This window comes from Strix aluco, chromosome 11 (assembly GCF_031877795.1).
Source record: "Strix aluco isolate bStrAlu1 chromosome 11, bStrAlu1.hap1, whole genome shotgun sequence".
NCBI classification, from domain to species: Eukaryota; Metazoa; Chordata; class Aves; order Strigiformes; family Strigidae; genus Strix; species Strix aluco.
Window position 1 is genome coordinate 16,256,383 of NC_133941.1, and position 14,490 is coordinate 16,270,872.

The following is a 14,490-nucleotide window of genomic DNA, read 5'->3' on the forward strand; positions in this document are numbered from 1 at the left end:
AGAGATATAAGCCCAGAATAAACATTGATTTCATTGTACTGAAAACAAAATTTAGTTTAGTTTTTCATCATTAACTTTTGTACTGTCATAAATGCAGTATGAGAACTGAACAAAAAGACTGCATTAACTGTCACAATCTGATTTAATCTTTTTTTTCAATTAGCAATTAAAGTTATCAGTTTCTCTTGGATGTCTACTTTTGAAAATGTGTCTGCGTTATTCATTTTGACAGTGTCCCTTTAAGGCAAGGAATCAACTACTCACTGTGGGGCCCTCTACCGAACAGTATGTATGTATAACTGAAAACATAAAAATCTAAAAAGGCTATTGAATATGAAATTTATTTCTATGTAGGTTTGCAGTACTTGCCTATATTTTACAAAGCAAACAAGTAATTTTGCATTTTAGAATAGGAATATAACATAACATACAGGTCTTTACTGGTGATTAATTTAATGTAAAGTTACGAATTTACACTAAATTAATGAGCAGTGGTAATGCTTTTAACAGGAAATGATTTCTCTGATTTATAAAGGGACATTTTCATTACCTCAAAATATTTCAGATCTCAACAACCACCTTGCAATATTTTTTTCTGATATCTGCATTTCATTTCCTGGAGTTACATATATACATATTATCAGACTGACATTTCCATTATGATTTCACTGACAAATAAATGTGGGAAACACAGGTTCTTTTTGTTCTTTGAATAATATATAGCTAGTGTGAAACTTACGTTACACTTAATTCCTGTGGTGAAGACCTAATTAAATCATATCTAAAACTTACCTTGGGTTTGAATGCAATCAGTTTCAAAACCATTTCAACAGTGAACACTCCTGTGAAAACCATATTCATAATGTCCATTGCATCATTAAAGAGCTTAGACTGTCCATAGTGCTGTGAATGAAAAAGACAATACTTTTAAAAGTAAAGGCTTTAAAATATTAAGTGAAAGTAAGGCAGCCTAAGACAAAGTTGGCAAAATGCAGCACAGGAAAATATTTTCTAACAGCATTTATGATGCACACCTATAGACATACAAGACTAGCTGAATATCTCTGGTTAAGAATGGAGTTATTTAAATCTATTCTGTTTAGGCACTGAATGGAACAAAATTGTCATTCCTCTGCATCCTAAGGGAATCTCCAGAGAGATGGTTTTGAGAGGAAAACCATTCCCTCAAAAAAGGAGTATTATTTTTCTTATCAAAATCTGAAATACTACAGTAAAGAAAGACACAACTTGGAAAAGTAGGTAAGAGAAGTAAGTGGCAAAGATCTGCGTCCATAATGTAGAAAAAGTAAAACCATGCAAAAATACACACAGGTATATATAGATATACAGCTAATATATGAAAACATGTTTATATGAGGTTTGCATTAACACACAAAACTAGCGTTGCTCTGTATATTAAGTTTTCAGACTTCTGAAGAAGATAAAGACACAGATGATAGAAATATGATAGAATGGTTTGGGTTGGATGGGACCTTTAAAGATCATCTAGTCCAATCTGACCAAATAGAAAGTAGCACATATACAAAATGAACACAGAACAAGTAGGGAAACTACACAGAGGTGAAGTAATTGCTTAAAGGCACTGCATAAAAGACTATATTAGATAAAAGAATGTAAGGGATTGAGAGTAACATTGCCTAACAAAATTAGACTTTTCAGATTTTCTTGCACATGAATAATCTTGGGAATACACACATATAAGTTAAATTACACTGCAGGTACAAAATAAAGCTCAAAGTGCTTGATTAGGTTAGGAAGACCTTTATTAACATCAAGCTGTTTTAAACAATTTTACTTCAGAGAACTGATGAACAGACTAGAACATGTCACAGAAGAGTACTATGATCAGAGGTGCTTTTTAAAAAATTTCAATTCATAAAAAAATGCAGGTTGCCATAAATTAAAGGCATTATATCACCCATATCCTCCCCTGCAATCTATACCAACAGCTTCAAAAGAGCTTCCGGTTTTCCTACCTGCATAGCCAAGCAAAGTGTGTTCAGCATGATGAGGACAAACATGATGTATTCAAATCCAGTAGAATTCACCACATACCAGAACTTGTACTGGTAAGGATTTTTTGGAATATATCTACGAAGAGGACGTGCCTTCAAGGCATATTCTACACACTGACGCTGTAAAAACAAATACATCAAAAATTGTCAGACTATACCTAACAGTTAATCAACTGATAATATAATCAATAAGTGCAAATTATTAAATATAAGCCTTAAAAATAGGCAGTCTATCTACTTGATGTAGGGGTTTTTATTATTAAATGTTAGTAAAGTAATCAAGTACCTTACCAATCCTCACTTGGTTATTTACAACTGTATCTAATCATATACACTACTCAGCCACATGCAAAGACTCAAATAATGCTCATGGAAATTCTGAAGTGTTTCACCTTTATACAGTGTAGTAGTATACAGTAATATACTGTAGACTATATGTATGTATATGTACAGTATATAGCATGACTATTAATAACATCACTATTAATTCATCTACAAGTCACACTGTCTTTACTAAGTTTTCAGCCACCAATGTAACTGCATAGCATAAAATCCTAGAGTCATTAAAATAAATGCTGAGGAAGTGTTATTCCTTATAGTTCAGTTAATCTGCCCAGCAAAATCATGTCACATATGTAGTAACATCATGGATTCAACTCCCTACTCTATTAGTGCCTGAAATCTTCATGTACGCTGGGCCTTCCACTCGTCTTTTGAAGAATGCTTACAAAAGCTGACTGATAGGGCACAAAATGCAGAATGAATGCTGGCTAATGTTTCACGCTTAATTTTGTTGAAGCGTGTTACAGTCAGACAAGAGTATGTGAGAAATCATGACTGGTGACTGATGAGTTTCTTAGACAAAGGATTAAACAGTAAAAGGGGACAGCTTTTAAAAATTTGAATCTGAATATCCCCTGTGAATTTCTAAATAAAGAGGGAAAGGGGGTGGGGGGGAAATAGAGTAGAACATTTTGAACTTTAAACACTTTCAGATTATTCAGAACACAAAATTTATTTTCCTGTTCTTATTTACTGTATTTCCTGTTACTTATTTACTTCTGCCTATGAATAAGCTGACAAGTGTTCTACTCTTCTTAATGTGAGCAACAAGTGAGACACTATGAAGGTAACAAGCTTAATGTAATACCTTTCACAACAAAAAGTGATATGTTGGGCTTATGGGAAGAGGAACACCCCATGACCTGAATACCAGTTGACAGCATTTACGACTTCCATTTTTTACCAAGATATGTGTTTGGTGCCCTCTTCTGACCCAAAGCAGAAAGGAAGCTCTTCACGCATAAATAAAAAAGGATACTTTCAAAAGTTAAGAGTTCATTATTTATTTTAACCTGATTTTTGTCCAGCTCACAGTTCTTATACTCTTGTTCTCCCTGTTCTTGGAATGTAACAATCACAAAACCAACAAATATGTTCATCATAAAGAAAGCAATAATGATGATATAGATGATGAAGAAAATGGAGATCTCCACTCTATAGTTGTATACAGGTCCTACATTCTCGCCATTTGAATCAATGGCTTTGTATAGCAGCCTGAAAAACAAACAAAATTTTATCTTTATTAGCATTAAAATGACAAAAGAGAGAAAAATACGCAGACTTGTAGGACAGGTTTCAGAAATGGTCTGCTGTGTATTGTTATCTTTTTCTAGTTACTGACAGTGCTTACAAGCATATCAAAACCAAAAGAATCACACCACACAATGTTATATGTTTTTTTCCAAAAGAATCAAGGTAATGACCAGATGGTTGTTTGTTGTTTCTTTTTTTCCCTCCACATAAAGCTATCCTCTAAGACTTTTCTGATTTAGGGAAACAGCAAGTGGTAGTTTGTTCTTTCTGGATTTCTCTATGCAGTGTACTACTGCCTGATTTTTTTAGTAAAAGTTTTACTCAAAGGCCTAAATCTTTCTTATTAGTATTATTTAACGGGCATTGATGGATAAACAGCTAAAAGGATTACTATTACTTCCGTTATAGCAAAAGTAGCTGAAAGATTAGGAATCAAACAATATAACAGAAGTTTGCCCTTTATAGATACAGGTGAATGAAGAAATACAGGAAAAGTGCACAGATTCCGAAGGATAGTAAGTTGTTTTGCTTCCTCCATTAATAACTTTTTATATCATCTTCTTAAGACTGCTCTGTTGCACAGAAATGCCTGGTAAATGAGAACTGTTCTGGAAAATGTAACCGTCTTAACAATGCTGTGAAAACATTGAGAATTCACTCACTCTGGCCAGCCTTCAAAAGTGGATACTGTAAAAAGGGCCATCATAGCAGAGAGAACATTATCAAAGTTGAAATCACTATTTTGCCAGACCCTCTCTTTGACCATTGGACTATCAACATCTCCATCTTTATAAACGATGTATATCCCTCTGTGGGAAAGAAACAAACTGTCATTAGTGAAATATTTAATTAGCCTCAGAGTTACTTGATGCACTATTCAAAACAGTTTACTCCTTCCCTAAGCTTGTTTTATTTCCTTGCTCACCCGTGTTTTCTGGTGGATTTAAGATGATCATTACAATTTACACAAACCTAAATGGCCTGACACATGCCTGCCCATATCTGCTACAGTTTAAATTATTCAGAATGTAATGTGTCGCATTCTTAGATCAAAGATGTTCTCACCGGCATTCCTCAGGATTCTGTTTTGCCTCATCGGTGCACCTGTAGAATTTTCCCTACATATAAAACAAAGAGCAATGACAAAATACAGAATATTCAAAATAAACACATTGATACTATGCTTGGTTCAGAATGGGACCAACTCAGTTCTAGCAGCAAGCCACCAAGAATTCAGCTCAGCTTTGCTTTCCCTGACGCAGTGTAAGTTTTGAGAGCGTCTACTTACCTTGAACAGCTGCACTCCAATACAAGCAAACATGAACTGCAGCAGAGTTGTAACAATCATTATATTACCAATAGTTCTAATAGCCACAAAGACACATTGAACAACATGCTGGAAAGAAAGGAAAAGAATATGTATTTTAATGCAACGTGTTACTTAGTATCACAGAATACATACCGTACAAGTCTATTTTATCACACTCAGATTATTTTTCAAAATTACTATTTTTGTATTGTCAGTATTACACCTACTACCATAATTAAACTTGTTTTCTAAATTTGTCTCTATGTTTGTTGACGTAGACCCATCAACATCAACTGACTAAAATTTACATAAACACTATGGAAAAACAACACAAATATTGCTCTGACATGTCAGTTCACAGCAAGTATTACGATCAAAATGTGCTCCTCATGGCACTGGTGTTCCTCCACATATAAACTGCTTTAACTGTGGGCAGAACCTGGCCTGGTATGTTTAAGAATCAGGAACTGTTTTATGTCCTTGCCCTGTGAATTTCTCTAGGCAATTTTTTTTACGCAATAATTTGTAACCTGAGGCAGGACTGAAGAATCAGACCAACAAAAATATAACTTAAAAAATAAAAATAAACACCTTAAGTCCTTTTGCTCTGTTTATTGCCCTTAGAGGCCTCAAGACTCTTAAAACTCTGAGGATCTTCACAACTGAGATAGCACTTGATCTAGACAGGAAAAAAGTTATTCTGTTACTTTTAAGGTAACTGATTTTATTACTAACAATAACAATGTTTTTGCAACTTATACATGAAATTTCAAAAAAGTCTCAAGATACATATATGAAATTTTTTAAAGTATTTCTTTATTGATCCTTTATTAATATTAGAAAATAGTATCAATCTCAAACACCATAAGAATTCGTTTGATTTCTGGAGCAACTTAGAATTAACAGCTCAGAATCTTGTCTGACACTATAATGCAGTTAAGTTTGATCAGGAGCAGAACAGTCCCCAAAGTATTTTTCGGTGTTGACAAGCTCTTTCAAAGACAAATCAATGAATACCTTAATTTCCAACCAGCTGGGGAAGAAAATATCTCAGATGACTCACATTCTCTTTAAGACTGCATTTTGAGGAAATAATAGCAGACAGCCTTTTAAAGAACATACTGTGAAACTGAAAGCTTGTGTAATAGGTATTCTAGTACAAGCAGAACACAAAGTGGGAAGCAGTTGACTCACACCCAGCCCTTGCTCTAAGTCACTAACCGTTTCACAGATGATTTTAAATGAGCCACAACTGCTCAGTGAATCAGTAAGTATCTTCAGACTCTTTTATTATGTTTAGCCTAATCCAAACAAAGCAAAAAAATCTCTTCACTACCACTTACAGTCCTGATTAAGGTACAACTTCTCTCCCCTTCAAATACTGTCAAGTTACATATCCCAGTAGGTCAATGCTGAAAGAGCAAGCTCATAGAACTAGATTGTAGATGTGTCAATAGCACAAAAGAGGGTCTATAAATCTCCTCAAGCTCCAGCAATTACTTGCTACATGATAGAGTGTCATGGTGCTCTTCCTTGTTCTGTTGGTAATAGTGGGAAGTAGTAACTTGTTTCCAACCCATACTAGCAATGAGTTACAACACTCTCCATATAAAGCACTACCTGTTGCCAGTCCCAACCCCGACTACTGATACTGAGCACCCACACACAACGGGAGGAACAAAAGAAGCTGAGACACTGATTTCAGTATAAAACCCAAAGCAAAAATAAATCATTCACATTATAAGTATAGTACTTACTGAATACCAAATGATACCAGAGAAACACCCACAACCAGCAAATCCAGTAAATTAAAATAATTCCTGCAGAAGGACCCTTTATGAAGGAATGCTCCAAAAGCTGTCATCTAAAAATAGAATTGTTACATGTTTAGTCGATATTTCAATTTATTCAAATTCACATTTAGGCTGTTTACAAGACACTTGCCTAAGAGTGTGAATGCATACAACATTATCTCACTTTCTAAAAGCAATTGAGATATAAAACAATCCCACTATGTACATTAAATCTTTCATTTAAATCAAAAATTCTGCTCAAGCAACACCAGCAAATGTGTTAATTGTTCCGATGTCAACAAATGTTATATTTTGTGTAAGAACTGATTAGGCTGTGATTACACTGAATTGATTTGGCCTTTGTTAGAAAAATGACAAGAATCATAAAATTTTCATGCTTACTAAACGGTAAAGTACAGATCCTGACTCCTAATGATTCCTACTAGCTTGAGAATTGAAGGAGCTGAAAATGTACTGCAAAAACCTGAGAGTCAAATCTGGTACAGAACCAGCACAGGGCTGTCATAAGGCAGCATTACACTGCTATTTGCCTTTGGCTCACAGGATCATGAGTGGGTATCTTGGAATAACCTGGATCAACCCATAGTCAGTTCTGTATTATGTGTGGACAAGGGTCCCCAAGTTTTGCTGGTCTGTGGGGAATATCAAACATTACTCTTCCTACTGGACTTTCTCTTCATTTTTTTCTTTCTGTACCTAGATTAAGATGAGAAAAGCACACACAGTGTACCTTGTGAAGGAACTTGCATGCATCATTTGCAGGTTTCATTAGAAGCCAGTGATAGAGGCTCTATTAATTATGGCTGCAATCTGGGCAGATGTTCTCAGGTATCACAAAGCTGAATTTGGCTCCTAAATCTATGAATTAGACCCTTACCATAACAGCAAGTAACTACCAGTTAAGAAATGCACAGAGGAATCCAGTTAAGTTATTAGAAGCACGGAGTCTGCACTTGAGTAGAATTTTGCATGGGTTTTTCCATAGTTATGGATTAAGACTGAAACACTGGAACTAAAAACTTAAAATTAAAATAAGGATACCTTTGAAAAATACCTAGTAGTCAGTTCAAGCACACAGATTCTAATTTCCTCAGCCTTAAGGTCCTCTTAAAAAGACCTGAGTACTCTCAGCTACTCATTGTTTTCCACAGATAAGAAACCTCAATGCCAGCCAGAGAACATCTGATATAGGTTTTAAACCCATTACTTTCTACTCTGTTCTGTTCCTCAAGATGGAGTAAAATGATTTTATTTCCTTTCCTCTTGCAGCAGACTACTACATCTTTCAAGATTGTTCCGCAATGTAGAACAGAGCTACTGTCAATGGGCATCTCAGTCTACTGTGTCACTACTCACGTGCACAAATTTGCAGGACTTTTGCATGAAAACCCATCAGTGTCAGTGAAAGTATGTATCTGCAAAGGAATGCAAACTACAAAAGACACATTTTTCTTAAAAGCTCTTTTCTCCTTATTCTCATGCTAAATTTTCTTTTGTTGTGATCAAAATACTAAATGTTCCTCCAAACTAGAAGAATAAAAATCCTAAAGCTTTAACCTATGCCATGACATAAGAGATATAATACAGTTATATTATAAAATTTCAAATAAATTCCTAGCTCTTTTCACTTACAGCTGTACTGAGTATGGCTAAACCCATTAAAAACAGTGGGAGTTGAACACTAAAATAACCCTGAATATCAACTTATATCAATCTACAAATACTCATCTACACTGTAGTATGTTATCAGTCAGCAGCACACAAAGTTTCATGTAAAGACTCCCACAAAAGATACATTGACCTAAAAATACAGGTGAAGTACATATTTCCCCATCTTTATATGGAGATTCATATTTCAATCACTACAAATCCCAGCCTAAGCATTTGACTAAAACTCTCCATAGCAAATCATTCTATCCTTTGCACAGATCAAGACCAAAGCAAAGCCTAGAGCGGATTTTGAGGTGGTGAGCTCTGTCACACAGCCTCCACTGGAGCAGATGCTGCAGGACACTCCCTGAGCTGAGTGCCTGGGGCACCACAGTGCTGCTCCTTTCCTCCCGCCTGTAACCCCACACCAGTGGGGGCTGATTTAAATGTTGTGGCATTAGCACCGCTGGGGCAAGGTTAAAAGCACAAGGCCCTAACCTGATCTTTGCTCTGATGTTTTCATGTTTCCCAGGTACTGCAAACAGGATGGTAAACTGAATTTCAATGCCATGTAGGGATTACGTAAGAGAATTCTTAAATGCTTTAGACTGAGTTGCACCTTTTCTGTTATTCATATCCTCATTCATATACTCGACACCACATAATGTGGAAACCCTCACGTCTGCAGAGCAGTCAATCAGATAGAGCACAGAGACTCCCCACACGCTGAGAGTTATTCTGTTGTAATGCTTGTTTTTTGGACATTTACGAGTTTCTTCATTAAGATAATATTGCCTCTAATTATCTTAATTTCTGTTTCATATACTTTTTGCCTGGAAATTAAGGAATGCTATCGTTACTGCAGGTCTAGTCTTGAATCTACTCATTGCAGAACACACACAGCTTCTGTACAACTCGGATACTGTGGAAAGCACAGCGCAAAACCCAGCACAGAAGACATGAAGGACTCCAGCCATAAGCAAGCACAGCCAGTCTCTGAGACATGTTAGTAAAGCAGGCACTGTATACGTACGTGTGTCATGTTGTTCTTGTCCATTATATTTTTTATAGTACAATTTATTTTCCTTTATAAATACGTGAGTGCACTGCACAGCAGAGCTTCCTGGAGAAAGTGGAGTCAGAAACACTGGTATTTTTGGCTACGATGGGCTTTTTGTTTCTTTGCAATATGCCAGATTTCAGCAGCCCAAACTCTAGAGCCTCCTATTTCCTTTTCTTGAGTCGCTCATTGTCAGAATCTTTTGCTTTTCTTAACAGTAGGAATGTTGCTTTTTTTAACACATGCAGTTATTCCTCTTTATGCCGTGCTTTACAATTCCTCTCTCTCCTAGAGAAACACAATTGGAACTGTAGGAGCTATACAACCTGCTGCTCAGAGCATGTGGAAGTTTACTGACTCTCTTCTACCACAGAAATGGTGGTAACGTATTTTGTATGGCTTCTCAAATTCAGAGTTGGGATCTAGTTTGATCTAACGCTACAGTTCTTTTCAGTGCTTTATTCCTTCCTTTAGTTTGGCCTTTCTCTAGCAGCAAAAAAACTGGATATTTATTTTAGAATGCTACAAATATTACAAGATTCATCAATTCTATAGCAAGCTCCTCACTACCGAGAATGAGAAATAAGGGGATAAACTTAAGTCTGGGAGAATATTCGCAAGCATAAAAATAGTCCACTTCTTACAGTACAGCTTATCTTGTAAACAGCCCAAATATTGCATCAATTAGTATTATTCAAATCGCATTGTAGAGAGTATGCATAGTAATGTGAGCAAAAGCTGGGAGAAGAGATTTTTGTTAAGCTCAATTCTCAACTGGAAATGCAAAGTTTATGTACAGATTCTTAGTGTACCAGAAATTCTTAAATTCACAGATCAGGGTTACTCAACCAAAAACTCATGGTGAATATGCACAGCATGAAACTTTCAGGAATCATGTAAATCTCTGAAAAAATATTTTGAAAATATCCACAAAAAATTTTCATTTCTTTGTTGAGCATTTTCTTACATGTGAACCTAATCCTCAGTTATATGGCTTCTTTGCCAGAGTAAGCCTCATACATCTAAAATCAGAGTAACCCCAATGGATATTCTTAATAATCAGTACACAAACTATACATTAAAATGCCAATTTTTGACTCATGCATGGGTAATACATTTAAGCAAGCATATTAATGCCTTTCTGTGTATTTAAATGTATGCCCAAGATAAACACAAAGTATCTTAGTATATAGATAAATGCAAGATATCTTGCAAGTCCTATTGCAAGAAAATAGTTATCTACTATTTTAGGTCTGTGAATATAGTTCAGCAAGAGAAATGACAAATTACATGCTCCCTCCTTAAAAGACTGATTATCTCTTTTGGAAATGCCAGAGCGAGGAGAAGGAAAAGCTCATGCGTAGTGAATTATTTTTCCCTTTTCTGACAACTGTAAGTTTAAAAAGGGTAAAAAATTGATGTAATGATAAAAAATCAGCTTCTTCATGCACCCAATGGTAAAAAATAGCCAATCAAAACTATGAGGAACTGTCAAATAAAAAAATCCTCTGGTTTAAAAAAAGTTTAGCTTTGATCGCTTAGAGAAAAGGCGAAGAACACTTCAAGTGCCTTTTCTTGGCAGGTGACACACAAGGAAAATCCTTTTAAACAAACTTCCTTTAAAAACCTGTTACCTTCAAAATGATCTCAAATGTAAACATACTAGTGAAGACATAATCTGCATACCCTAGGATCTGGAAGGTAAACAAAAAGTTACAAACATTATTGCTAAAGCTGCTTTTGAGCTAACAAGGATCAATTAACAATGCATTACCTTTAACAGGATTTCAACAGTAAAGATGGCTGTGAAAGCATAGTCAAAGTAACCAAGTATCTGCAAGGTATAATATGTGGCACAGTAAGAAATCCAACTATTAATAAATTTTTACAATTTAGACCACATGCACAACAACACCTGAATTAATCTAAGTAGATAGATGGGGAATGTAGACAAAGTAGCTTAAAATGCCACTGTGCTAAGATATTAGATTTCACCCCTGAAGAGTCAACAGGACCCCATAAGCAACACTTTCTTTCAATTCAGACTTTCCTCTATCAGCTTTCACAGGTACGTTCTTCAGCTTTTAGAAGAGATACAGAAACTTAGACAAAGAATAAATCGCTATTAATAATGTCTTTCTTTTTTAACCAAAGTTTTGCATAAAAAAACCCTTCAATGGATGCTTCTAGATCGCATGTCATTCTACGTTCTGCCACATTATACTGTTCCTGTATAGACTGGGCTAGAGCATCACAAAGCAAATTAACAAATAACTAAATTACTAAAATCAGCGCTACAACTCTTTTTTCTTGAACTTGGAAGATACAGCAGTGAATTATTTGTAGGAAATCTAAAAGGATCCACAAGAGTGACATAGTGATATGCAAACTTTTAAAAAGATTGTGGATTGATAGTGACCTCACTGCTGTCAACAGAAACACTGCCATATATATTTTAGTACAATCAAGATTTCACCCTTTCAAGGTGGCCATATCACTAGCACCTAACTTCACAATCTACGTGCACTGCAGTAGGATACTAGTTTAGTTTCAAGGATCTAGCAATCCAACTAGCAAACAGTTGTGCACAGAAACATGTTGCTTGCAGTTCAGCAACTAATAAAATGGGAAGGAGAAACAAAATAAAGAGACAACACACAAAGAAAGTATTCCTATTAGATCATATAAAAGGAAATAATTTTGTCCCCATGTTCAGTTGAAGATCACATCCTTCTGTCCCTTGCTGCGGCTGAAAAAATAGGTAAATATTAAAGCCATTCAACAAAGATTAATCAGTAAGGAATTTATTCTAGAGTTAAAAGAAAATATTTAAAGGCATTCCAGTTTGTAAACGTTCATTCACTTGTCGAGCTGGCTGGTTGAAGGAACATGATCGTTCAAGGTAGTAACAAGAAAAATATGCAGGTCTGGTGCATATGTGGATATTTACAACAAAGGGGCAATGCCTTCTTGAAATTCCTCACACATTTTATCTGTCTGTGTACCAAACAGGAAGAATCCTTTCAGTTACCACCACTCTCCAGTTACATTTTCCTAGTACTCCTCAAGTTACAAAAACAATTATCAGCCCTTCAAGCCATTTTAACAATAATAATTTCAGTATTCCTCAGCAGCTCTTTTTTTCGTATCCATTAGTGTGATTTATAAGATTGCACTTGTGCGGTTTTATAGATATGGGAAGCATACAACTCTACTGAATAGTACATGTTCAGTGTCTTTGTGCTTTGACCTCTTTTTACCTTTGAAGAAAGTTTTAGCTTTTTGGTTTTTACTAATGTTACTGAAAAAGTGTTCAGAGAATGTCAACAGCCAAAAGAAGACTTTCATAGGCTGCATCTACACTGGCAAGAACTAGAGGAATACAACCTCTACTAACCTAGTAGGCCCATCTTTCCTGTAAGAGGTGGAAGAGTTTCTCTAACTCCATGGCAATCTCTACAGATCAATTTGTATCTAAGACAGGAAAGGCTTGGAATTCCTGTCAAAGTATCCCAAAAGGCCCCACAGACTATTACCAAATTGCATCATCTCAGCTATTACATACCTAATCTAAAGCATGCACAGCTCACAATAACATTAGAGGCTTGCTTCATCACTAATACAAGTGCAACAAATGTTAAGACAAACATTAGTGGTCACGAGAGTGAATTTATTTTTGTTTCTCTGTCTAATAACTGTGCATTTGAGTAACCAGCAAGTCTTCTACTACATTAAGGAATTAAAATGAGGGATTCAGAAATTTGTTTTCGGAGAACACAGATGTTTACTCACCATATCAACTACAATTTTATTGAATAGAGACATTTCTGAAATTAATATTCTTACAAATATTTTGTTTCTACAAGTGTATCTAAAAAAGGATGCAGAAACACTTCCAAATTTTTGAGTTGTATATACGTTGAAATGGCATTTGACTCTGAATCAAGGCAATAGCTGGGCATGGTCTGATCCTCGTCTTATGTATGAGTTTAGAAAAAAGTGAAACTTGTTTAGTTTCTGATATGGCTAATCAGGAATCCGAGGATCTTCAGGTCCGATGGGGTGGTATTCAAACTGATTACTGTGGCCATACTAGCTTCTTTGAAAGAAGAGGTAACATCCTTATGAATGCATATACTCATTAACAGAGTGATACTCTGAATTTCCCAAGACCATACAATAGAGTCAATGAAGGAGAAGAGAGAACAGGTCAGAGTCTATTCCCAACATGTTGTAAACAATGATAATTTTAACTGGCATTTTTAAATCAGTGTCAAACACTGAGAGGCACTAAGAGGAAGTCAGGAAATGCTTATCAGGTACACCAGCTGAAAATGATGAAAAAATATGAACATTATAAAGATTATGCTCAGCTTCATCATATTATATTCTGATATATTTATAGCTAACAAAGGAAAGACTTTATATACATAATAAATGGTTCTAATACCTAAGATGCTCCATGAATAAAGTTACTTGTCTTTAAAGATTTATGTTTTTTAAAGCAAAGAAAAAATAAACATATGACTTGAAAAAGGAAAAGGGAAGTTTCTTAACTTGAAAATTAAAAACCAGGCACTAGTATCAAAGGATTGTTATCCTCTCAGGATATATTTATCTTCAGACATAATAATGAAGGGCTTACATTATTTCGGAAGGAGTGGCTGCGAATTGGATCTTCTGCTGCTAGAGAAACACTGCTCAGCATGATGAAGACAAGGATGAGATTGGTAAAGATGTGGTGATTGATGAGTTTGTGGCATCCCACTCGAATCCTGAAGCAGAGATACAAAAAATATACCATGTGTGTAAAGAGAATTCAGCAGATGGCTAATATACAACATGTTTTCTCTTACTCTGCCAATGGTGACAGAACAGAGCAACCATCAGCAGCTAAAATCAGTACAAATGCTGAAGCTATTGCTCTGATTTCTAAAACTGTAAATAAATTCAAAATCCAATCACCTGTAGTGAAGATGCACTTATCGAAGGAATCTGAGAGAGGATGTCCAAGCTCCTATTGGT

The 14,490-nt window shown here is 35.4% G+C and overlaps 1 protein-coding gene across 6 annotated transcripts in view; it reads right to left on the minus strand.

Moving 5' to 3' along the window:
- CACNA1D (calcium voltage-gated channel subunit alpha1 D) overlaps positions 1-14,490 on the minus strand; it is a 196,666-nt gene that overhangs the window by 57,946 nt on the left and 124,230 nt on the right. For 5 of the 6 annotated variants that reach the window (XM_074836259.1, XM_074836261.1, XM_074836258.1 and 2 more), the window contains exons 20-29: positions 14,111-14,240; positions 11,240-11,299; positions 6,699-6,805; positions 5,533-5,620; positions 4,921-5,028; positions 4,698-4,750; positions 4,295-4,441; positions 3,392-3,593; positions 1,998-2,156; positions 793-903 (exon numbers count right to left, since the gene is read on the minus strand). In XM_074836259.1, the coding sequence (XP_074692360.1) occupies positions 793-903; positions 1,998-2,156; positions 3,392-3,593; positions 4,295-4,441; positions 4,698-4,750; positions 4,921-5,028; positions 5,533-5,620; positions 6,699-6,805; positions 11,240-11,299; positions 14,111-14,240 (1,165 nt within the window). Of the gene's footprint in view, positions 1-792; positions 904-1,997; positions 2,157-3,391; positions 3,594-4,294; positions 4,442-4,697; positions 4,751-4,920; positions 5,029-5,532; positions 5,621-6,698; positions 6,806-11,099; positions 11,160-11,239; positions 11,300-14,110; positions 14,241-14,490 lie in introns of all 6 variants that reach the window. The other variant, XM_074836260.1, reaches the window with a different exon arrangement.